Below are 25081 nucleotides of genomic sequence, written 5' to 3'. Positions count from 1 at the left end.
CACCGGTGACTACGGAACGCTTAGGAGAAAATCTCTCTCTAAAGATCCAGTACCTCACCCCGTTGGCTGAGGGCTGAGACAGCTCTTAGTCCACTTCTGTGAGGCTGCCAATCAGCTCTCCAGCAAAATCAGGGAAGATCTGACTTGAAATTGGTGATGTCAAAAGAAAAGAGAGAAAAAAATCCACAAACCTTTCAGCCCTTCTTCATGCACCATAAAAACGAATACGTTCTTTTTTTCTCCTTTGCAGGTCATGTTTAATGACCAGCTGGCATCCATCTCTTCTGCTGGGTCTCCCTGACCTTCTTTCTGCCTTTAACATTTGGAATCATTTACATTCTGTGCAATTGGGCTGCATCTTATCTAGTCTCATGACACTAAAATCAAAACCTTCGATAAACCCAATGCCAAAACAACTGGGTTTCCATGGCTCCACCGAGTAACGTGCAATCAGAAGCTGAGCGCTGAGGGAAACAGATTTGTACTGGGAAGAAGTGTTTTCTGTGGACTGAAATATACAACCTGGAGAGCGCTTGTAAACAAACAACTCATCAGAATAACAAACTGTGATAATAAGATTAGTGCTTTAATGGTCACCATGGTAACTTGTCTTCTGAAAATGCTTCTATAATATCTTGATCATTGAAATAAATGGCAGCTTGAGGCGATTCAGACCATTAAATACTCTTGAAACATGGCCTACAGCTCAGTTCAGCCTAACCCTTAATGGACCCTAATAGAAGATTATACATTCTGCCATGCAATATGCAGAGTAATTTTTTGGCAAATGAGAATTACCACTAAAGGTCTTTCTTTTATGGGCAGCTCAGCGATGCCTTAATGAGAGCTGGCTGCAGTTGGGGCAAGTCTCTTTGGTGTGCCACCGTTGATTACGGTGATGAAATCTGGTTTCTATGCTCTTTCTGCTTCTACTTAAAGACTCAAAGACTCTTTCTGCACCAGGGGCTCGACCATATTTTTGGACCCAGTTTGAGATGCACTTCCTGCTAACATGGCATAAGCACACTTATTCTGCCAAAGGTGGCCCAGGCATACATTTTAAAAACTGGCCAAATTCTGCAAATCAAACTCGTTAGTATCCACAGGAAACGGCATCAAGCCAGTGATCTAGATAATCCAGCACTCGGGCTGACCAGTGGCCAAAACCAGATGACTCAGAAGAAGGTGCAAGAAAACCCGTAGTAGACAACTATGGACTAACCCGCAACAGGGTGTGTGACAGCAGTGGCAATTTCCTCAATATCTTTGAAAAACCTTATTAGTATCTTTAGAGTCCATTATAGTAAATGCAGAAATAATGTATGATTGTGGGTCGGGATGGTCACAGAACTATATTGAACAATGTGGCGGACAAGAATAATCTTTTTGACCAATACATGCAAGTTGGATTTCCTGGAACTAGCTAGGAGGAGGTGAATGGAAGTTTCGCACTTCTTCTCACCCTGGTTATGCAAAAACCTGCCATTGGAAGCTATGCCCTAAAGAAAGGATTGTTTTCTACTGATTACCTGTTCCTGGAGACTGAAGATCAAAGGCCCAGGCTGTAAAATGGAAAAACTAACCTGTGCTTGGGTGTGCTGGTCCTGAGCTGAAGGTATCACGAACTCCTAATCGCAGAAAAACATCTTTGTGGGGTTTGGAGGACTGACTCCTACCATAGCCCTTGCTGGAGTTGGAGTGGTCTCTCTGGTGAGTTTATTAGCATATGTGTAGGTGTTCTGATTGATTTTTAATGTTTTTTCTGTAGTGCTTTTTCTTTAAGAATAAATGTGCTTGCTTAGAAAGAGCTGTACAATAATTTTAACTGTGGGCAATTGCGAAAAGGGGGTGCTGGCCTGTTTAGGCAGTCTAGTTTTCTGGGCAAAATACATAGTGTAGATAGAGAACTATGCAGCTGGAAAAATCCTGTGGTGGAGGGAGAAAAACGTGGTGGCTGAGGAGGCAGGAGCCCAGTGTGGGTGCCCTGGTTAGATCATAGAGGGGGATACAGGTGTAATTGCCCTGAATTGTGACCAGGAGAAACATCTTGCTAAGCAGCTGCAGTCATGCGCTGCAGCAGGAGGGCTTATACCTCTTTTTGTTTTATTAACTCCTCTCCTGTTACTGTGGATGTCCCCATTATCCGTGTCAGTATCTTGTCCTTCTTTGCATCCTCCTACGCTCCTGGCCTCAATGATACCTTGTGGCAGTGAGTTCCACTGGCTAAATCTGCACAGTGAAAAATGCTTGTTGGTAGCTGTAATAAACAGGCTGCCTTTTAGTCTCATTGACCGAGGCTGGGTCTCCTTATTTGGGGGGTGGGGGGCAAATGCCTCTATCGTGCCCCTCCGCAGGGCTAGGAAGACGGGGTTGTATCAGGGCTCTTGCCCCGACCAGGGGCTGCAGGATCAAGCTTCCTGGTTGAGCCGCTGGCACAGGGTGTAGTGTGGCACCGATCCAGCCCCCCGGACGCTGCACGGCTTGCACCTGGGGGAGGAAGGTCTGGTCCTGCCCTACCCGTGTGCTCCAGGCAATGGTCACCCTAGGGCCTGGGGCGGCGGAGCAGCGCCCCTCCTCGGGGTCAGTCACGCCCCAGCAAAGCCGATGGGGCAGCCAGGAAGCAAGTGCTTTTAGCTCCACAGGAGCCTGGCCTAGATGGGGAAGGGCGGGGCTGAACCCGCGTGACGTCACGCATAGCGTGAGGAACCGGCGTCCTAGGCGCAGTGCAAGGCAATCGCCTCATTGCCCTTTACCAAGATGGCGTCCGAGGCACCCCCGCCCGCGCTGCGTAACGCCGCGACTCGCGGCTCCTCCCCACGCCCCTGTCGATTTCGGATTGGTCCGACCGCCGGCAACCCGGCCAGCCTCGTTGTGGGTCTATAGTTCGCTTCCGGCGGTTTGGGAGGGGGAGGGGTGGAGTGGAGCGTGAGAGGCTGCTCCGAGTCTGCCTGGCGCCCGCCCCCAAGGCGGAGGAGAGGAAGCGGAGAGGAAGGATGCGCCTGGTGCGGGAGTGGCGGTGACTGCGGGGCCGGGGGCAGCGAGGGGGCTTCGTGCGGGGACAGCAGAGAGCAACGGCCGGGCAGGGGAGCGAGGGCCACCGGGATACAAACCCCGCTTCCCAGGGAGGGACACCGGCCTCCCCCCACTGAGGGGAACAGGCCTCTTCCCCAGGCTCCAGACCCCTCACGCGAGGGGGGCACCGGCCTCCACCCTAGGAAGGGTACCCCCTGCCGCTGCCTTTATTGCAACCACTTCCTCGGCATGGTCCTCCAGCCACAAAGAGGGATATAGGAACCGCCCTCCCCCCAGGCACCCAACCCAGTGAGGGCACAGGACTCCTCACATCCCTGACTGCCCTTCCCCCTTCCCTCCCCCCAAAAAACCCCGGGAGGGCCTCAGGACAGAGGGCTTCCCCCTTTACCCCTCCCTCCCGAAAGAGGGGCATAGGCCTCTGACTTGTTTTTCCCCCCTCCTGAAAAAGGAAAAACGCAGGGCTTTTGGGTGTCTCTCTTCTAATTTTATAATTTCTGTACCCCCGGGAGGGGTGAATGGTTCTGTAGCTGGCTCTGTAGGGCTGATGGGTTGCTGAGGCTGCATGTGGGATAGGAAAGGAAGTGTGAGTTTCAGTATAATTTTTAGAGGGTCTGAGGGCAGGTTATTTTTAATTGGATGGGTGGGGAAGGCCTGATAAAACTGCCTCTGACCATGACGTGAGCTTCGTGAGACAACTGTACTTAAGAACCAAATCACCTGAAACGCCTCCTAAGTTGCCATGGTAAGTGAGAGCATCATTGGTCTGTATGATACACAAATGCAAGGGGTAGATGTATGGCTTGGTCTGTCTGAATACCCCAAGAGGGAGCTGGGTGGCAGTTCATGGGTTGCTGTGGATGGATTCAGGCAAAGTGGAGGATAATGTATCTGTATAGGGATGTGCATTTTCCTGCCTGCCTGGAAATTATCTGGCACTCTGCCACTGGCATGCCTGTATATCAGAGGGTGTGTATTGATACAGTCCCCTCTCAATAGGGCTCTTCTTGGGATGGAGAGATGGTTTGCTTAAAATCAACTTGTGTTAAAGGTGGAGCATATAATGGAAACAGGACACAACCAGAGTAGTAACCTGTAACCAGTGATCACTATACTTAGGAAATGCTCCTTTTTTGCTTGGTCAACTGATGCTAATAAATATCATCCCATTCTTATGGAAGGATGTCTTGTCAGTAGATGGTACTCTTAGGCAAAATAACATTCTTCCCATGTGCACTTGATAACATATGCAAAAATGCATTCTAAAAATAAACTAAACCATATGGTCTAAATTCTGCAATTGGTTTCACACTAATAGATTCTTGTAATCACACAGAACCTTGGGCTCCATGCTGATCTGAGGTCCGTCCATGCAGATCCTGTTGCAAAATGAGGGCTTAAAGTTGTAACGTTTCTTGTAAGTTTCTTGTGACTCAGCTAATCAGGACTTCATTCCTGGTGAGGATGGCCAAGAAAAAGAACCCAGCTTGACTTTAAGCCCACAGTGATTTTTTGAAGCTGGCTTTTAAGGGGAAAAATATTCTGTTCAGGTTCTTACACTGTCCTTGTCATTGTGTTATTGGAATGCCTTCCAATCATGCGTTAAATGACATTGCTAGCATCTCTCATAGCTAGTTTTCGTTCCTCTTCCTGGTAGAAAATTGCATGAGGACTGTTTTAATGTATGATGTGCTGTGTTAGCGAAAACAAGCTCAAAGAAGTGTGCTTTGCACTTAGATGGTTAGTGGTGAGAACTGAGGTAGTTTTTGATCCTTCAGGGATTCATACAACAATCATGGACCAGCTTCTGGGAAAGTTCTGTCTCTTGCACACAAGCTTTATCCTTGCTGTAGAAAGTTCCACTGTACCATAGGTGTGGAGTTCTTGACCACGGTTCTCATCCTCACGCTTTAGGCAATCTGTAGGCAGCCTGAGTCTCATGTCTTTGAGCACCGTGAAGAAAGGGCCTGAAATCCTGAATTAGGTGTGATATTTTGTGAAGGGATGGTATAGTGAGCCCAGAACAAGTTTGATGTGTTTATGGTAACCTGTTTTTGCAGAGGAGGTTTGCTGCTGTATTTTCTGCACTTGTAGTTTACTGAGAACTGACTGTTTCAATCCCAAGTAAACTGCAAAGCTGTACTCTCTTTGGGAGATGACAAAAGCTATGTATTACCAAGACAAGGTCCTGATTCACCAGCTAGCTGTACATGGCAGAACATGTTACTTGTGGATGGGGCTCTGTTAGAGCTTACCATAAGTGAGGAGTTCAGGAGCACTCCTAAACTGCAGGCTGACGTGACCAGTTGCGGATGTGCGTTTTCAGCCAGAGAAGGACATCTCAGGGCTGCAAACATCTCAAAGTTGATTTCCTGTGTCATCCAACATGACCTCAGTTTTGCTTGAGTTTAACTTCAACCAGCTGTTCATCTATAAGCTGATCTCAGCCAAGCACTAAGCTAGTGATGTGATGGTAATGGACTCATATGGATGGATAGATGTCACTTGTATATTTGTTGGCATTTGAGCCTCAGTTCTCCTGTTGATTTCATGTACGTGAAAAATAAGACCAGAAAGAGGGTTGTTTGTGCAACTTTGCAAGTGAGGCATCTGATGGCAGAGGTGCAGTTCTATATCACTGCCGTTTGGGTACATCTTTCCAGGAAGAACTCAGATCTTTTCTGAACATTCCCCATGACCCCTGCTGCCTCCATCAGGAGAGAGCAGTATTTCATGACTTTCTGCCAGACTTCAAGAAGTCTACTTGTAAACTGAGAACATGTAATTTGAAATCAGTAAGGCACAATAAGCATGGAACTCTACATTGTCAGTTTTACTCAATTTTCAGAGTAGAACTACACTTTAAGATGTTTAAAGGTAAAATGAAAAATAACTCGATTCTGTCACTTAATAGGAGAACAAGTGGACATTCCATTAAATTAATAGCTAAATGCATCTAAAAGAAACAAAAATAGTACTTCCCACAGTGGGTACCCTTCATAGCCAGTGGGAAGACTGTATTTGCACAATCTGTTCAGAAATATCCATCAATGCCACATATAGCGGATGCTAAGTAACTAGGCCTAGTTCTGTTACTGACTTTAAAAACTAACAGTACCAATTGAAAGTAATTTTGCTATTTCATAGATAACGCAAATCAGAGAGTAATACTTCTGCATTCTGAACTGCAAGAGCTGTTATAAATAACTAAAAATATCAAGCCTTTGGGTCGTAATTGTATGTGGTGCTGCTGTTGTGAGGTGGTCACTGCAGAAACATATGGCTAGAGCAGATCATATAACTTGAAAATAATTCTTGTGCCATAGGCTTTCAGGGGAAAGGGCATGGTCAAAATTCATTGGGAATCTTGATGTTTCTCTAGTACAGAGATGGGTGCTATGCACATATCTAACATATGTTAACCTTACCACTAACTCTGAAAAAATCCTTTAAATATGTATCCCACACAATCAAATGGCAATATTCATGCATGTCTCTTCTTGCACAGGCCACATGACAGGAGATACTATTGTGTAATATGCTAATGATGATTTAGAGTCGTTTGAAATGATCTTTGTAAAAGGCTTTGTATCCACTTTATTCATTGTATATAAGATCAGTCCTTAATGTTACCACATTTCAAATCCCACATCAGTGACACAAAATTGTCCATCCCAACTGATTGATTTCTATCTTCTTTCCAGTTACACCAGCAAAGTCAGTTAATCACTGAAACAGCAGTCAAAAGTCAATCATGTTAAAAGTAACTTGGGTCCAGCATGACACAAACAGTTAACTGAACCCAAACTAAAACAGTGCAAAATCATTCATGACCCTGACAAGCACAGTTTTAACTCCATGGAGAGCTGGAACCCAAGTTGGATCCAACCCAGGATCTTAGTGCATTTGTCATAGAAAATACTTTTTTAAAAAACATTTATTATGCACCTGTTGCCGTAGTACTGAAGCATCTCTTCAGACATCATAATATAACCATTTGTCTGATCAAAATAATAGTTTTGGCTGCCCTATGAGATACCAAAGTCTGATTCCTGGTCCTCTGCTCACATGGGCAGGAGTGTATAGGGGGATGATCCTTTAGCATTGTTCCCTGTCAGAGGGACACTGTTATCTTGTAAGTGTGTTTTGGGGAGTGTTTTTTTTTTTTTTTTTTTTTTTTTTTTTTTTTTTTTAAAGAACAATACAGAGAAGGGGGTGGTGGATTTTCTTCAGGGAAAACCCATTTTCTCTTCCATCACTTGCTTTAAATACCTCACATCAGCCCATCCTTCCAGTCAGAGGGCTGAAGGCAGGTTGTCCAAAAACACATTGGTGCGAGCCCTGATTTGCTTCAGAGTGAAATAATGCACTCCCTCGCTTTGTTTTTGGAGCAGAGAACTAAGCCCTGTGTTGCTACTAAACCCCAATAGGACATAGAGAAGTAGGAAGTATACTGTGCAAGCAGCATCAGCATGTGACTAAGCAAAGAATGCCTACGTAAAACAGGGATACACAGGCTAACATACCACAGCTTGTAGAAACCAAAATAGACACTTATTGTATGTAGTGTGAGCCTTTTTCCTCTGCTTTGCAGAGCAGGGATCTGTGTATGTGTTTGGGTGCTTTAAAATAATCTTCCAAATTATTTTTGCCACTATATGTGCGATCACTTCCTCCTTTTAAGTGAAAAGCTTACTCTGCAGAAATTGGCTGTGGCTTAAGCCTCATATTTGCTAGGGGATGTTGCTTGGTTGCCACCGGCAAGTACTTGTTAAGTCCTGGCTATTTAGATCCCTGTGGAGTCTTGCTGGCCAGCTATGCATCATTTTGTAATATAACTACTAAGGAAACCTGTTGCTATATTGAGGTAGCCTACAATTGTTGCATAAATCATGGGCTTCTTTGTGTGTATTAAAATGTCTCTTATTTTAAATCCCTTAGGTCATTACCTTAAAATGAAAGCCCTTTTAAAACCACTCTGAGACAATCTGACCTAGCAGGTTGACCAAACAAGTCAAAGCTTTAGAGTTCTAGTCCCAGCTCTAAAACTTTACTTCCTTTTTTGTCCTTTGGCAAGTCACTTACATTTTTGAACTGCTATAGCCCCATTTTAACAGATGGGGAAAATACTCCATGAAGGTTGAAGTTTAATTCATTTAATGGTTGTAAAGTGGTTTGTATATAAAGTTAAATTCCACTTACTTGACTGACTTATACCTTTTCAGTGCTGTGACAAAATTACCTTATAGTCATGTCCCAGAATGTATCATTCTGTGATGCAACAGAACTGGCCAGCTGACTGTGTGTGATACAACACAAACTTTGTCAATAGGATAAAGCTATGAGTTTATAGGCATACAAGTTAATTTAGGAAAGCTAGAGGAAAAGGGGATCAGTACTGAGGTTGCAATGGAAAACTGGCTTCGACCTTAACTACCAGGTGGCACACTTCTGTAGCTTGTGTAGGCCGAGTTTATTGCACGCATGAGAGACTCCTTGCCTCACTCCATTCTATCCCACGAGCTCCCTGTGTCCTTTCCGTCCCCATTTATTTTAGGGACTCCTTGTAGCTCCACTTAATTGTCTCCTGCCAGGGGTTCTGTGTCCCCTATTCCCTCTTCTTCCATACCAGGGTCCCCCATTTTCCCAGTACCAGAAGCTATGTGTGAACTTCCATTCCTCTCCGTGGCTCTCCTATTCCCTCATCTACCCCATCATGGGTTGTCTGTCTGTAACATATTTTTTTTTGATCGTTGCATCTGATCAATTCCAGAATTCCAGGGAATATTCTAGGAATTAGTGGCCAGAACCCTACTGATTTGGAGGGAAATTAGTAAACCAAAGGAAGGAAATGGAGGAAACGTGAAGCTCCTGCCATCTGTTTAACACGACTCAGCCTTAAAGCACCTCTGTAATTGAAATTCCATGAAGGCCTTCACAAGATCTGCCACCATTAAGAAGCTACTATCTCTCCATAATAAAAGCTTTTACTTTTAAAATAAACTCATTACTTCTGTAGTGCCATAGGTATGCTTGGTGCTTTGCAGAACATATAGGCCATGTCTACACTTGCAGTGGTGTTTAGGGTACATGTAGCTACCCACTGCAGTGAAAAGGAGGCCAAGTCCACACTGCAGAGCATAGCTACATGTGACAGTGAAAGGCTTTGGGGGGGAGGCAGCGGGGAAAGGTTCTGGCTGCTCCTTGCTGCCAGAGCCTTTCCTCACTGCCCCCTTCTTCCACCGCCAGAGCTTTTCCTTGCTGCTGGAGCTTTTCCCTATGTTAGGGAAAGGCTCCAGCTGAGGTGAGGTTGCAGGAGACTACACTGCTAAAAGCAGCAGTGTAGATGCATGAGGCACTCTTACACATGTAGAGAACTGTGTAGGACACATGCCCTAAAGCAGTGGTTCCCAAACTTTTTAGGTCACGCCCTCCTTACTCCTGTCCATGCCCTCCCACTCCTCCCCAGCTGCAGCTTGGAGTAGGGTCATGGCGGCCAGGGATTGATCAGGAACAGCGTCTGAGGCAGCGGGGGCCGGGAGTGAGGCCAGGGGCCAAGCTGGGATCTGGAGCTGGGGAGTGGGGCTGGGAACCTTGGCCAGAGCCGTGGCTGGGGGACAGGGCTAGATCAAAGCTCAGTGTAGAGTGGGTACAGTGCTTCCTCCCTGCCTCCCATGTGGGATGGCCCAGGCCCTGCTCCATCCCCTCAACCTTTCCTCCACACCCCCCAAAGGGGTGCCACCCGCAGTTTGAGGACCTCTGCCTAAGATGTTGGCTTGTCTTCACTTGATTAAGCAGGTCTCATTGTCTACAATGCTATTTATACTCATGCTAGTGGGCTTACCGTGTTTGTACTCCACTTGCTGCCATAAGTGTAGACGTAGCCTTAGAAACATACTGTCCCTGCCTCAAACAATTTACAATCATATTTAAACTACCTTGTCCCCTGTCCTCTCCAAAGCAATGACTGAGTGGAATTATTGAGCTTAGCTCATCTTTCTGTGTGACTAGTAAACTGTGTGATTAGGAAACTGTAAGAAGTGGGAATAGATTTTTTTTCAAGATTGAGCTCATTAACAGATAAAGACCAAAAGAGTGCGGGTAGCTGGAAATCTTGAAGTAGAAAGGCAGTGAAACATCGTGCAAGGAATCAAATTCAATTGACATGAAAAACATGACAAAAGTAAATGCTCAGTGTATTGAACAGGAAGCATGGTAAAAATCATAGAGTTGGAAGGGACCTCAGGAGGTATCTAGTCCAACCCCCTGCTCAAAGCAGGACTAACCTCAGCTGAATAATTCCAGCGAGGGTTTTGTCAAGCCGCAGCTTAAAAACCTCTAAAGATGGAGATTCCACTACCTTCCTAGGTAACGCATTCCAGTGCTTCACCACCCTCCTAGTGAAAAACTTTTTCCTAATGTCCAACCTAGACATCCCCCACTGCAACTTGAGACCGTTGCTCCTTGTTCTGTCATCTGCCACCACTGAGAACAGCCTAGCTCCATCCTCCCTGGAACCCCCTTTCAGGTAGTTAAAGGCTGCTATCAAATCTCCCCTCATTCTTCTCTTCTGCAGACTAAACAAGCCTAGTTCCCTCAGCCTCTCATAAGTCTTGTGCTCCAGCCCCCTAATCATTTTTGTTGCCCTCCGCTGGACTCTCTCCAACTTCTCCACATCCTTTTTATAGTGAGGGGCCGAAAACTGGACACAATACTCCAAATGCAGCCTCACCAATGCCGAATAGAGGGGAATAATCACTTCCCGCGATCTGCTGGCAATGCTCCTACTAATGCAGCCCAATATGCTATTAGCCTTCTTGGCAACCAGGGCACACTGCTGACTCATATCCAGCTTCTTATCCACTGTTACCCCCAGGTCCTTTTTTGGAGAACTGCTGCCTAGCTCGTCGGTCCCCAGTCTGTAGCTGTGCATGGGATTCTTCTGTCGTAAGTGCAGGACTCTGCACTTATCCTTGTTGAACCTCATCAGATTTCTTTTGGCCCAATCCTCCAGTTTGTTTAGGTCCTTCTGTATCCTATCCCTATCTTCCAGGGTATCTACCACTCCCCCTAGCTTAGTGTCATCTGCAAACTTGCTGAGGGTGCAATCTACCCCATTCTTCAGATCATTAATGAAGATGTTGAACAAAATCGGCCCCAGGACTGACCCCTGGGGCACTCCGCTTGTGACCGGCTGCCAGCTAGACATCGAGCCATTGATCACTACTCGTTGAGCTCTATGCTTTAGTCATTTTATAGTCCATTCATCCAACCCATACTTCTTTAACTTGCTGATAAAAATATTATGAGAGACTGTATCAAAAGCTTTGCTAAAGTCAAGGTATATCACGTCCACCACTTTCCTCACATCCACAGAACCCGTCACCTCTTCATAGAAAGCCATCAGGTTGGTCAGGCATGACTTTCCCTTGGTGAATCCATGTTGACTGTTCCTGATCACCTTCCTCTCTTCCAAGTGCCTTAAAATGGATTCCTTGAGGACCTGCTCCATGATTTTTCCAGAGATTGAGGTGAGGCGACCGGTCTGTAGTTCCCTGGATCCTCTTTCCTCCCTTTCTTGAAGATGGGCACTATATTTGCTTTTTTCCAGTCATCAGGGACCTCCCCCAAGTTTTAGGAAAAATTACTTTAAACTGAGAGAGTAATTAATACATTTTAAAGCACTTTTATATTGATGAACTTTTATAATCACGATTAAGACTATTCACTTGTCATGTTAAATTATATAAAAACTTGTGGTTTGGACATGAGCGTCTGGGAAGAAGAGAACCATTAATTCTGAGAAAAGCAGTCATGGTTATATAATTAAAGCAAAATATTCTTTACTTGGTATTCAACTAACAGTGTAATGTCACTGAAAATCATTATCCATGTTAAGCCAGCAGGTATCCTGCAACAGCAGCAGCAACCCCAGCAAATTTAGTCCAAATTTGGGTTCCTGCTCTCCTGGCCTCAAGTACATCCCAGAGAGTAACTTGGCAGTTCTCTCTGTTCTCTTAAATTAGTTCAGCTATTTACTACCTCATCCACAGATCTCCTCTGCCAAAACAAAACTCTCAAGATGTCAGTTATACATCTGTTAAACCAAGAATTTTGCTTCATAATTTTTTTATGGTTTACTGAATTGACCAGTCCAACCAGTGATGTGTTTAGGAGTGTGGAGTTAGCAGTCTGCCTCAGAGAGAGACTATAAAAAGATGCACATTCAGGTGACACCATCCAAGAAGCAACTTGATCAACTGTGCATCCTTTGCTGTTTCTTTCTATAAGCTTGAGGTCAGAGCTCAAGTGGCTCCTTGAGTAAGAGAAGATCTGTTCTCTGAAACACATGAACTGATGCAAATGCCCCACTTTTAGAATCCTTGAGTAGATGAGCATGTTAATTTAGTTATGAAAGTGGATTCCACTCACAGGACACCTTTATTTCTAGCTCTTTTCTTTATGAGGTGCTGGGAAGGTTGTGGGATTGTCTTAATTTTACTGCTACTTTAAATAGGACTCTATTTAAGTGTCTGCTTCTCTTTAACTGTCCTTAATATGGAGGGGAGGGAAAGCCTTTTCTTCTCCTCACCTCACCCAAAGTCTCTTCTATAGTCTTTTTGAACCAGAGCCTTCACAAATTATAGATCACCTTTTCAGGCCCCACAGGCATACCTTTGTCTTAGGGCTTGTCTACTCTACAGAGCTTTTACTGGTATAGCTATGCTGATATAGCCCCTTAATAAAGATATAACATATGCTGATAGGTGGAATTCTTTTGCCGATTGGCTGACCAAGCCTAACAATTTCTGCCTTTCACAATTTCCCAAGACCTTTGACTTAAGCATTAATTCTTTGTTTTTAACCTTCCCATATTTGTGGCAATATCTGCATGTTCATAGATGCCTGCATCCATTTTGGTGATTTGGTCTATTAGTTCTTCTACATTTTATGATTTTTAATTGTGGCTTGAATTTCATTCTTCAGGAGCAACTTCTTTCGGTCGGCTTTTGTTGAAAGGACGTTTGTCTTTTTCCAATTGATTCTGTGTACTGGCTGGTCAGAGAGCCGAATCCAGTATTGGCAACAGGTGAATTCTGTCTCTAACCGGAACAGTTTTTAAATTATGGAAGATCTGTCTGACCCTTTCAGTAGCTGTTGGTTTTTTTCTCCCCTTTTATTTATTTTTGCACCATCTAAAATAAGAGTTTAACAGTCTAACAAAGGAATACTCTACCTTTTGTTTATTTGTGGCAACATCAGAAGACAAGTAAATGCTTTCTTCTTATACATTGAAGGCGGCTTAAGCAAAATCCAGAGAGGTTCTCTCTTCTTGAGCAGCCAGGCTCTGAGAGGAGCGCTGAGAGCAGCTTTTCCAGACCTTTAAAGCAGGTTCCTCCTTAAAATACTGTTTCTTTCCCTTTTTCCTTTCCCATTTCCATTTCTTTGCTGGGGAGCCAGAATTTTCAGCAGTTCCTGCTGCTAAGGGAAGGAGAGGGAAGTTCTTTGCAGCTGCTGCTACTCCATGATGTTCTGAGGTGAAGTAGAAATAACATGATCCAGTGGCTGGAAGTTGAAGCTTGGACATATTCAGACTGGAAATAAGGCACACATTTTGAATAGTGAGAGTAAACCGTTGGAACAGTTTACCAGGGATTATGGTGGATTTTCCATCAATTACTATTTTTAAATCAAGATTGGTTGTTTTTCTGAATGGAATTATTTTGGGAAAGTTCTAAGGCCAGTGTTATACAGGAGGTCAGACTAGATGAACACAGTGGTCGCTTCTTGCTGTGGAATCTGAGCCTGAGATGCTGCGCAGCAAGGATTATCTTACTTTTATGACTGGGGTTAGGGTGGCATCTGGAAGTCCCCCAATCTTTCAAGCTCCCTTTTGTGGGCAGCTGTGGGACCAGGCGAAGGAGGTTGATCTCTGTGCTGGGGGAAGGGTGGGGAAGAGAAAGAAAACTGCCTTGCAGGAGCTTTTCCCCAAAGCATCTGCTTGTTGCACTCCAATCCACCCCTTGATCGCCAGACTTTTGGGCAGCATCAGCTCAGGCTGACCCATACCTAGTCATATGTTGGTCACTTTGTTATACTTCCCGTTCCTCTAGAAATGTGGGAGATCAGCCCTCCACTTGTACATGCATTATACACATAGTGGGTCTCATCTGCAGCTGAAGGAGGATTCAGGTGGATGAGCGCTCCTGTACTTCAAGAGATATTTACATGTTTTTTCTTTGCTTCATTAGTGGACTAGGTACTTATTCTCATTTTGCTGCTCTTGGGAAAAATTTTTACAAAATGAGAGGAAATAGGCATTTTTCTTGGTAGAGCTTCTCACATAAGGCTAGATGATACCTTAATATTAGTCCCCAACTCCCTGTGTCTATTCTCCAGACTTTTAGTTGGGGCAGGAGTTAAACTAACAGTCTCGTATTCCTTGTTTGTCCTTTTTCTCACACTCCTCCTCTACAAAAGCCCGATACAGTAATAGTATTATTTATCTTGAACCAACTTCTCTAGAAAGAAATTAAATTCAGCTAATATGTTTGTTGCTGTACAAGGTATAGATCTCTCAATTCCTGCCCAAAGGATCTTACAGGCTATGTCTACACTGACGGTGGCAAAGTCGCCGCTGTCAGATCGACTTCTCTGGATCGACTGAGCGGTCAGTGAAGACCTGCTCAGTCGATCCAGAAATCGACGTATTAAGACTACCTTCTCAAGTGGCATAGCGTTGCATTGACGGGAACGCGGTTCCCGTCAGCGCAGAGCAGTGAAGATGGGACGCAGAACAGAACCAGAAAAGTCGACGGGAGTTGCGCAAGTTTTTTGTGTAGCTTGCGTAACTCTGGTCAACTGCCGCCAAATCTCCGAGGTAACTGTAGACAAGCCCACAGTTTAATCATTCTGGTCTGTAATTCTGTGCCAATAATACTTTGTGTGTAGCAATGTGACCAGAGCGCCTGCCCAAGGTAGTAGATTTGACTCTTAACAGGAATAGATACTAGAGAACTACCTGGTGAATGTGAAATTGGGATTCCCAAATGCAATTAAAGCTCTGGCATTGATTGTCTTTTGCAAGCTCAGTTGATCAGATACTGGATTGTGCTTAAATTGGCAGTTCTCTTCAGGGGATTATGCTGTACTGTCAGTTTCTTCTTCCATTCAATTTCTGTTTGTATTAATGGAAAGCTTTATGTTTAGCAAATAGGTATTTGTGTGTATTTTTAGGACTCTGTAGGCTAGCCTTATAATCAAATGCAAAGCATAAGGGTCTTTGTTTGCTTATTACTGTGAGAATTTTGTATTGTATGTTCAGCCAACTTATTTTTGTCTGCGTAGCTCTCAGTTCAGGTTTGTGTTTGCAGAATTGTAGGCTGTAAAGTATTCAAATTTATGCTCTTGAAAATCCATTAATGCAAATTGTACAGTTTGGTACAGGTAGACAAATGTGACAACTGTTAACTCTTCTGCCGCTCCCATACTCTGAACAAAAGAGAAATTCAGTTACTACAGTAGAATAGCTCATTAGAGAGAATCTTCTTTTAAAATGTGATGTCTTTGTCCTAATGAGCAGGTGGAGCCGTATTCTGTTTTGAAAGTTCAGTTAAGCTTCACAAAAAAATATTCTGCTGCTGCTGACTTTAAATGCGAAGCAGGAGAAGTTGTTTATCGTGAATCCTCACTTAATTCACATTGTATACTGCTACTCTGCATTGTTCATACAATCTTCTCTGCCAGTCCTGGTGGTTCATCTGGAAAGTAGAAAGATTCCAGACTTTATATTAAAAATGCCTTTTTGATGACTAGCTCGAGCTTCCAAAGTCCACACGTGGCCAAAATATTGGTGATTTCAGGGTACGTGATGATCTCTGGTTACTCTGAACAGTTTTTCCCCTTTTTTTGAACATGGTTTCCTCCCTCTGAGAACTTGCACTTATTTATTCACTCAGACTTCCAATGGAATTGATTAGATAGAAATGGAAATTGGTTGCACACAATTCTTTGGCCTGTTTCATGGTCTTGTGTGTGCACATTTAGATGCCCTTATCTAAATAAAGGGGAAATGATCTCAAGACTGACTTTCAGCACAAAGTGGTCCTTATATTAACCTTTAATTTTTTATAGCATCCAGAAGGGTGCTTTGGTGCTCTGCAGGACAAATAGAAAGAAGAGGTCCCTATCTCCAAGATCTTTTCAATCTTATTTTAGGTGTGACACAATGATTTGGGTAACAAATAGTAGGGAGGATGTGGAGTGAATGCCAAGGCTGCACTGCAGAGTTGTTTGATTTAGGCATATGAACGTCTAGTTTTGATTAACAGCATTTTAATTGTTGAGTCACTCTTTGCAGGCACTGAGAAAGAAGCAAGTCATCAGTGTGGTATCTTACCATCCATAAACTGGCAACTGTGGTTTTGACTTATGTTCTTATGAGGTCAACAGACACTGAACAACTGTACATCTATTTTACTCTTTCCTGGGTTAACTAATTTGATCCATGCCTGTCATTGTGATAGCTAGAAAAACACAGTTCCACTTGCCACAAAGGATTGCCTACCCCATATGCACACTGAAGAAATGTGTAGTGGGTTGGAGTTGGTCTAGAGATTCTAGTATTAACTCTGATATTAACTTGAGCCTTGGTCAAGTCATGTCATCTTTGTGCCTCAGTTTATCTATTAAAATTATATAGTACCAGGGTCTTCAATCTCTCATGGTACGGAGTACATCTTAATTGTGATTGTCTTGGACACTACCCCTCTCATTTAGGATGGCACAACATCCTTGTGGCAGCTACAGCAATTGTTCCCCTGGGAAAGTAATGTATTCATAGTAGTCTCTTAATGCAGCTGGAATTGAAGAGGAAAGTCAGCATCATGTGACCAGCCAGCACCCCACAGACCACCAGTGGCCTACAAATCACAATCTGGGAATGGGTGATGTAAAACTCATTTCACAGAGGGGATTGCTTATGCTTAATGTTTGTAAAGGTGCTATATAAAAACTCATTTTGAAAATACCGTATGTCAATTTAGCGTGGTTACTCAGCTCTTCTAGCTTCATTTGGCAGGTTTCTAGAAGAAAGTGTGGATACTGAATATAACACTTTTGTTGAGGTCTGTGAGTGAACGCAAGTGTTCATAAAGAGCAATGCAAGGCGTACTGTGGCCGCACTGGTCAGATGGAGGCGGAGCAAGCACCTCCCACAAGGCAGCTGGATTGTATTTACCATTGGCCCTAATATAATCATCAGTTAAGATAGAATTTGACCCTGAACATTTGAGTTTGTTTTTCAAAACATGGCCTTAGATTTAATTAATTGTGCTTCAAACTCTTCCTGTACAGGAAGGTTTGAGAAATATAATTCCCCTAAAAGATGGTCATGCTGGTTTGAGCACTTGTGTGTATCAGAAGGTGCTTACAGGTTGAAGATGGTATTTTTATCTTAGTAGTGACAAATTTCTTGAATGTAAGTTAAACTTCCATAGCACAGTCTCTCCAGAAGCAGCCAATCTGTGGCCACTTTTATCCCTTAGGTGACTGCTAAGAAAGAGCTTATTTATGAACAGAAAATGTATTGTCTGAGCTGCGCCTTGGGTCTTTTAAACAGAAGTGGTGTAAAAGACAGAAGGTAGGGGATGCTAATTTCTACTGTTGCCCCTGCAGTTTCAGAAGCAAGTCTAATGTGACAGAATGCTCCAAGCTGGCTGCAGTAGCTCACATGCTGGCCATTTTGCTCTGTTGTGGGTTGGAAGGGAGAAGAGAGGAGCTTTGGTTGCCGCATTGCCTGTGCCATCCTCACTCGACGTGTTTCTTTTGTTATTGTGAGATACACCAATAGTTCTTCATAATTTTCTGCAGTAAGTTTTGGCTTAAATAGAGGTCCATTGGTAAGTCAGTTTCTCAAACAGGGTGCCATGTTGATGAATTGCTGAAGCTCCGGCTGTTAACGTGAATGGAGCAGATAACGAGATTGTTTTTGCCGTCTGCCAATAGCTTTTCAGATAGCACCATGAGTGTTAGCTCTTTCAGAACGCAAAATAAAGCTTCATCTAGTTTCAATTTGTTAAACCACAAAAAAGTGCTTGAAATGCAACAAGGAAATTCAGAATGAAGCCTGAAGAACTCGCTTAGTTTGCCAATAGTAATGTAATTTAGTACATATAATATAGGGATTTTTCTGCTGGTGTATGCACTGTTTCAGACTTGTAACAGGAGATTTGAGCATTGCAGATATATCTCCCACTATTAAGGAGACCCTTGCAACACAAAGTGCTGGAGTCTAGCGTTGCATTGTAGACCAGTATTGGTATTAGTCATTCAGAAAATGACTAAAAGATAATGTCTAAATGACGATTCTAAAACTGGTTGTTCTCCTTATACTTCTGCCTCCATGTAGTGCATGTTTGTCCTTTCTAATGAGGAGGAAATTAGGTGCCTAAGAATTTTGTGTACTTCTTACACTTCATAATTCTACCTTACATCATTAAATGGTGCAAATTCAGATGCTATGCTTCAGTTGCATCACAAATTACTGTTTAAAATTGCCATTATCAACACAAATACGCTTGCTTCATAATTTGTTCAACTACATCTAGGGCAGTGGTTCTCAAACTTTTTAAATGTAGCCCCCTGTGAACTTTTGTCCTAACAATCGTGCCCCCTCTTCCCCTTTCTGAAAGGGGGGGCCCTTTCAGAAAAAAACGGGGGTGCTTCCTGCGCTGTAGGTCCTGTTTTTTTCCTGAAGGGGAGGGTTCAGGGGAAGGTGAGGCGTGATTGTTAGGGGAGCGCTTCCCACACTGTAGTCCCTAACAATTGCATCCCCCTTCCCCCAAAGCCCGCCTTCAGGGAAAAAACAGGGCCTACAGTGCAGGACACAGGGAGCATGGCAGCAGCAACACGGGGAGCAGCAGCAACGGGGAGCAGTGAGTACCGGCAGCAGCACAGGAAGCGGGGAGCAGGGGCTGCAGCTGCAGTTCAAGGGCAGCAGCAGCGTGGGGAGTGTGCCTGGCAGCGGCAGGGGGCTGCTGCAGGAGGTGGGTGGTGGTGGCTGCTTCCGTCTCCGGGGAGCGTGGAACTGGACTGGCCGGCTGTTTCCTGCTCCACGCACCCCCATGAGCCATCCACTTTGAGAACCACTGATTTAGGGAACTAAAACTCTTTAAGGGTTTGCCTGGAGTATTAACAAACCCTGACATGACATTAAAGGTCACCTGAGGGAAGTTTATTTTAAAAGATGAGCTTAAAGTGAGCCTTTTAATTTTATCTGATTCTAATAGCTTCTTTAGAGTTGTTCATATCTTTGTGTTGTCTTCAAGCTCTCAAAGGATCACTTGAAGATTTCCTACCAATTCTTAATATAAATTGGTTAATGTGAATAATTTTCATGGTATTTTAATGAGTTCAATGCAGTATATATTTACCATCAACTGAGTATTCTTAAAAGTGAGCTGAAAAGTTTTTTTTAAATAGCTGTAACATTCAAAAAGGAGAAATAATATGGCTATTAAAATAGATTATTACTAGTTGCCTCATAAAATATGAGAAATCAGAGCTGCTGCCTTCGTATTTCTCCCCTAGTGGGTGACATCTCAAACATCAAAAATACTGTTGTTTAAATGACATTCGTTATATTGTGGTAGTACCCAATGGCCCATCAACATCAGGACCCCATTGTACCAGGTGCTGTCCAAACACAAAGAAGACAGTCTCTGCGTTGAAGAGCTACAGTCTAGTTTGTGGGTTGGTCTACACTACAGAGTTTTGTTGGCAAAAGTCAGCTTTTGTTGACAACAGTGGAAGTGTGCATACTGAAATGCTCCTCCTGCCGATGTAACTCCCTTGCTATACCGACATAATAAAACCACCTCAATGAGAGGTGTAGGGCTTATGTCTGTGTAGTTAGGGCGATGCAGTGTCAGTGTAGACACTGCATTCCTTAATTGGGCTGTTGGCTGTTATTCTTGTCAATTGGAAGCTAGAGCCCAGCTGCCGCCACTCCTCTGGAGAGCTCAACGGTAATGAGAAGCCCGGGGTGGCTGGACCCTGCTCCTGGCAGGGAGTGGAGTGGCTTCTCTGCCTGCTCCTGGAGGGGCAGCCTTGTCAATTTAATGGCTGAGCTGTGAAATTGACAAGGCTGCCTGGCTCCCATGGGGGGGGGGTGGGGTGAGAAGCTGAGGCTGCTGGACCCCGCTCCCTGGGGGCACAAAGCCCCAAGAGGCTTTCCCCGACTCTTGGTGGGGAACGGGGATTGGGGGGGGGGGGGAAGGAAACTGCCACACTGTCCCTCTTAGGTTGGTGTAAGTGCTCCTGGTGAGGATGCACACCGCTGACCCAACGAGGGTCCTGTGGACATCAGCCATCCGTTATTAATGCGGTGGCTGTAATCTTTGTAGTGTAAACAAGGCCCGTGTCACCATAGGGGAAAAAAATGGGAAAGAAGGTGGTCAAGGGTGACGATGGGTAATAAAACGCACTTACATAGGTGTGAAATTTTGCAGTTTGATGGTTCTGAATCACTGGTTTAAAATATCAGCAGTCCCCACTGGCTTTCTGTGTGGCTATTATCTATTGACTTCCTGTGGGCAGCTCAGACATAGATGTTGGGGAGGAATTTGGAGGAGAGAGTAGTGCTTCACAAGCTATTTCACTCAAGTGTTCATGTGTAAGAGGGCTGTGTGGAAGAATGTGTAAAGGAGAGAAATGAAGAAGCCAGTGGTTGAGCTGGCACAATTGGTTTAGTAGCAGGGGGTTTAACTTGATAAGATACTGGAACAGATAAGTATGGAAGGGCTGAGTTGTGACAGCAGAAGAGGCTGGAATTTGTGATGGAAAGTGGAGCCAGTAGAGGGATTCTGGAGTGGCAGGTGGGAGGTGACATAAGAATGATGCCTAAGATCCTAGTGACTGCATTTTTAATATATACTGGATTTAGTCCTCTGACTAATAGGTGTCTAAAATTTCTCAATGCTTGTTAATTTATAGTAGATAGTGAGGCATTTACCCAACACTCACTAGCCCAAGGAATATGTCTAGTGTCCTCTGAAAAACATCTCTGCTGTCAGAACCTCTCAGCGCGTGCAAGTATTAAACAGGGATGGAAGAGTCAACACAAAGAACTGGGTGTTTGGATTCAAAATGTGACTAAAGTAGAAGTAGGGGTCAAATTACCTAACAAGTCAATGGAAAGAGAGATTTTGTCTTTCAGCTTAATTTTGAGAGGGAAGATATCATCAGTATTGTGCTATAAAACACTGGATGCACTGTAACATTCAAGGTGTGTGATTTGTGGGGTATAGAAACCATTCTCAAATGTCTAAGGAAACTGCTGTAGCGCTGTCTGAGACAACTGAGGTTGCAGTTAACATTTTATAAGACCATTTAGCAGGTCATCTTTTTTTTTTCTTAACAGGATATGCATGTCTCCAAATTCATATCTTAGGAAAGCAACAAGAGACACTAGCTCCCTCTTAAATGTTTGGCATCAGCCTGTAGGAACCATATTTAGAGCATAGTTTTGTTATGATCAATATTCTGTACTGAGCTGTTAATAGCAAACATTAAAAGGTTAACAGCATGTCTTGGTATGGAAAATCATTAGAGAAAAGCTTTTAAAAATATTCACTTCCTTTTAAAAAGCATTGAATTATTCAGATTTTGCTCTCAAGATTTAATCATCTCTGTAGGAACAAACATTTTTTGGAGAGGATTTGGGGGGACTGACAGTCCTAATATCTGGATTTAGTTATGTATTAAGCTTTTTACAATGCAAAATGAAGGGAAAAGGTGGTGCTGGGGAAAAAACAAACCTTTAAAATGGAAAAGCTTCCCAGAAGAACACTTTTTAAATTGTTTATAAAGTAGTAAGTAGTTTCCAATTTTATCTCAACTATCCTTGTTTCTTTACTTTGGGAAATAAAAGGGGAATATCTATCTTGGTTGACTCTGAAACTAATTTCATATTTAAGCTAAAGAACCTGTGATTCTTTTGAAATCGAAAGCTTGTAGAGCTATGTTTAATTGGACACATGCAGTGTTGTAGTTGTGTTGATCTCAGGATTTCAGAGAGACAAGGTGAGTGAGGTAATATCTTATTGGTGTATATCTGTTGGTGAGAGACAAGCTTTTGACTACACAGAGCGCGTCTTCAGGTCTGGGAAACATACTTAAAGTGTCTCTAACCCACAGAAATTGGTTCAATAAAAGATATCACATTGCACACCTTGTCTAATTGATATAGGCAGTTTTTGGTGCTCCGCTGGATGGTGGTGTAATTCAAATATGAAGCCTCAAGTGTTTGTTTATAATTCACATCTTGGCCTGTGCATACTCTACTGTAAATGCTGTAAACACTTTCACTGATTCATAATCCAGAATTAGCTGTTAGTCCCAAACTAACTGGTTGTCATTTTAACCTACAATAGTGCATGTAATGACTAAATCAACATACTATATATTGTAAAATACAGAATGTGGCTTTTAAATATTAAAAGGATGCAAAAATGTCAGTGGCATTATAAGATACAGTAAATCAGGGTTTACGAAATCCAAGCTGTCAATTTGGCAAATTTTAATCCTGTGTTGACCTAGAAAATAACTAGAGGTTGGATATCCAGATAAGGCCGCCCCGCCTTACAATAAAATGAGAATGATAGCTCTGAAATCAGCCTACATGCATAGTTTACTTGAATACCTGGAAACTTTTGCAGTTGGAGGGTCAGTAGTCCAGAATGCTCAACTAATCCATGCCAGACTATAACTTTTATTTCTTTTAAGTGAAGGAGGGAGCTGTGTTTTTCTATAACTATGAATCAGTCATTTTCTAGTCATGTAGGACAGAAGGTTGAAGACTTTGGATTAGCAGATAACTAGTCTGAATAAATATCTACATACCTCTAAAGAATCCCTATAAAAGTATCTAAGGTGAACTTCATAAGACAATGAAAAGGGAAGGGAGCAGGAAGTAAAGAAATGGTTGAAATGTGTTAAGAATGTGAATGAGATGTGTTCTAAACACTCATTCTAATTTGTATTGCTCAACACTCTGATAGCCTGATTACTGCTACCCCACAAAGTAGTCATGGTTGGCCAGCTGTGATGAACCTCTCCACAAGACATGGATCCCACGGGGTTCAAACGTTCTCTGGGGTCAGTGTGTGGATGTCTGGTGGGATACAGCAATCTATTTGATTACCAGTGCTCTGTCTCGTAAGCACCTCTTCATTCATTGTCCTTTCAGGTCACTGTTGTAACTGGTCAGCTACAATTTATGAAACAGGGAGGAGAGGGAAAACGAAACATCTTTTGCTGAAGTTTGATGCGCTGAATCTGCCTGCCTTATAAATAATTTTTGCACTCCTACGTTGTGGTGAGACTGTGGCTGGTCACTCCTCTGTCGTAGTACCTGGGAAGTCCCAATCAGTACTATTTTGAGTGTTCTGTGTGCTTTACAAACAGGATTGATTGGATGCGGAACTTCTTTTTTTTTTTTTTCACCTGGACTGTGATAGCAGGAGGGGAACAAGTGTTCTTCCCTAAAAGTTCCAACCAGCTTCTCATTTAGAGATCTCTGATACACTGGGGGAAATGTAAGGGTCTTACGCCCTTTACAGTTAGTGAAAGTGAGTGGGGGAATATTTGGCCCTTTACTGATGAGGATTTTTAATGCTTCTCCAAGGTAAGGTGAATTGCCAGCTCCTACTCAGAAGAACTCGAAGTCTTGTCAGTTGCAGCCCTGTCTCAAGCCTTTCTGGGGAAGGTAATTGAGATGGGGGTGGGAGGTTATCTTCAGCAGCACCTGATAGTCACCAGTTGTTTGGGGTCCAAACAACAAGACCAGACCAGGGTGCAGCAAGGAAATATTAGTTTCAGCAGTCAGTCTCCTCAGGGTAGTGCCCAGATTCCATTACTCAACCCTGAGTAATTTTCTGTCACATTCAGGTGACCAAGGGGGTGTATCCTTTCTTATGTCAAGGAGACCTAGCTATGGAAATCATTGCAGCACACTGTGTGGAGCTAACCTTGAAAGCTACCCAGATGCATTAGCAAATGCAGAATACTGCTGCCCACCTGAGAAGACCTGACTGGCAAACGTTTATTTCACTTGTGTACTGTCACCTGACTGACAGTTCACAGCTGGGGAAATTCAAGGTGCTTGTTTCTGTCTGCAAAGCCCTCAATGGACTAAGTTCCCATTAACGTAGGCCATTTCTGCCATGCAACCTTTGGTGGGAACTTTGAGCTCTGTGTATCTTGCAAGCTGGGGAGCGTAACAGTCACGCTGGGTGGCCCTCATTTTCTTTTGTCTCAAATCTATCTTAGTCTGAGTTTGGCCAACTTTAGAACATGCTTTAAAATAAATATTTGTTCAGGCTTTCCATAAAATACAATTCTGGGGAGCCTTGTAGAGTGTCAGTTGGGTTTTCCTGTCTGTGGCACTCACAGGAAAAGAAGATTTGGGGGGGTGACTGCAGTTTGTTCCCAGCTTGAAGAAATGTTTGTCCTGTTCTTTCAAATCTATACATAGAGCACCCGTATCCTATAGCAGAGTTTCTCAATGACTGGTCTGTGGACTAGTGCCAGTCCCTGAGATCTCCGACGTAGTTTAGGAAGGCAGCAAGCCGGTCCCATATCAGACAGGTTGAGAAACACTGTTCTAGAGTAACTGGCCACATGATGAATGCATATAATAGCAATCCCATCTATAGCTAAAACTAGGTTTCTCAAAACAAACCTCAACACTAATTTTGTATTGTATTCTTCAGGGTTTTTTACTAATGAAGGCATAGATTGAGATTTAAAGAAGGAAAACAAAAATGGTGCCCAGAGTTATGCTCTTGAATATGTGAACTGAGTTTCAAAAATGCGAAGTACCCAGTAGCTCCCATTAGTCATTGGATGAGCTGCCAAGTCCTCGGTACTTTTGAAAAATCATGTAACTAGGAGCCTAACTTTAAGCATCTGTTTTCTTAAATTGTCCATTGTGCATTAATAATTTTTAGATAAACAGCTGTCAGGAAACTTGAAAAGTGTAGAATTGACT

The 25081-nt window shown here is 43.4% G+C and overlaps 1 protein-coding gene across 3 annotated transcripts in view; it reads left to right on the top strand.

The window, feature by feature from the left end:
• Positions 1–2896: 2896 nt before the first annotated feature.
• The window catches only part of XPO6 (exportin 6), an 85199-nt gene continuing 63014 nt past the window's right edge, over positions 2897–25081 (top strand). For all 3 annotated transcript variants that reach the window (XM_067551097.1, XM_067551096.1, XM_067551095.1), the window contains exon 1: positions 2897–3775. In XM_067551097.1, coding sequence (XP_067407198.1) covers positions 3773–3775 — 3 coding nt within the window. In that variant the 5' untranslated portion in view covers positions 2897–3772. The remainder of the gene's footprint in view (positions 3776–25081) is intronic.

This window comes from Emydura macquarii, unplaced genomic scaffold, assembly GCF_026122565.2.
Source record: "Emydura macquarii macquarii isolate MOO-44397 ecotype Brisbane River unplaced genomic scaffold, CSIRO-AGI_Emac_v2 contig_1348, whole genome shotgun sequence".
In the NCBI taxonomy this organism is placed as follows: Eukaryota; Metazoa; Chordata; order Testudines; family Chelidae; genus Emydura; species Emydura macquarii.
This window is presented reverse-complemented; position numbering and strand designations above follow the sequence as displayed.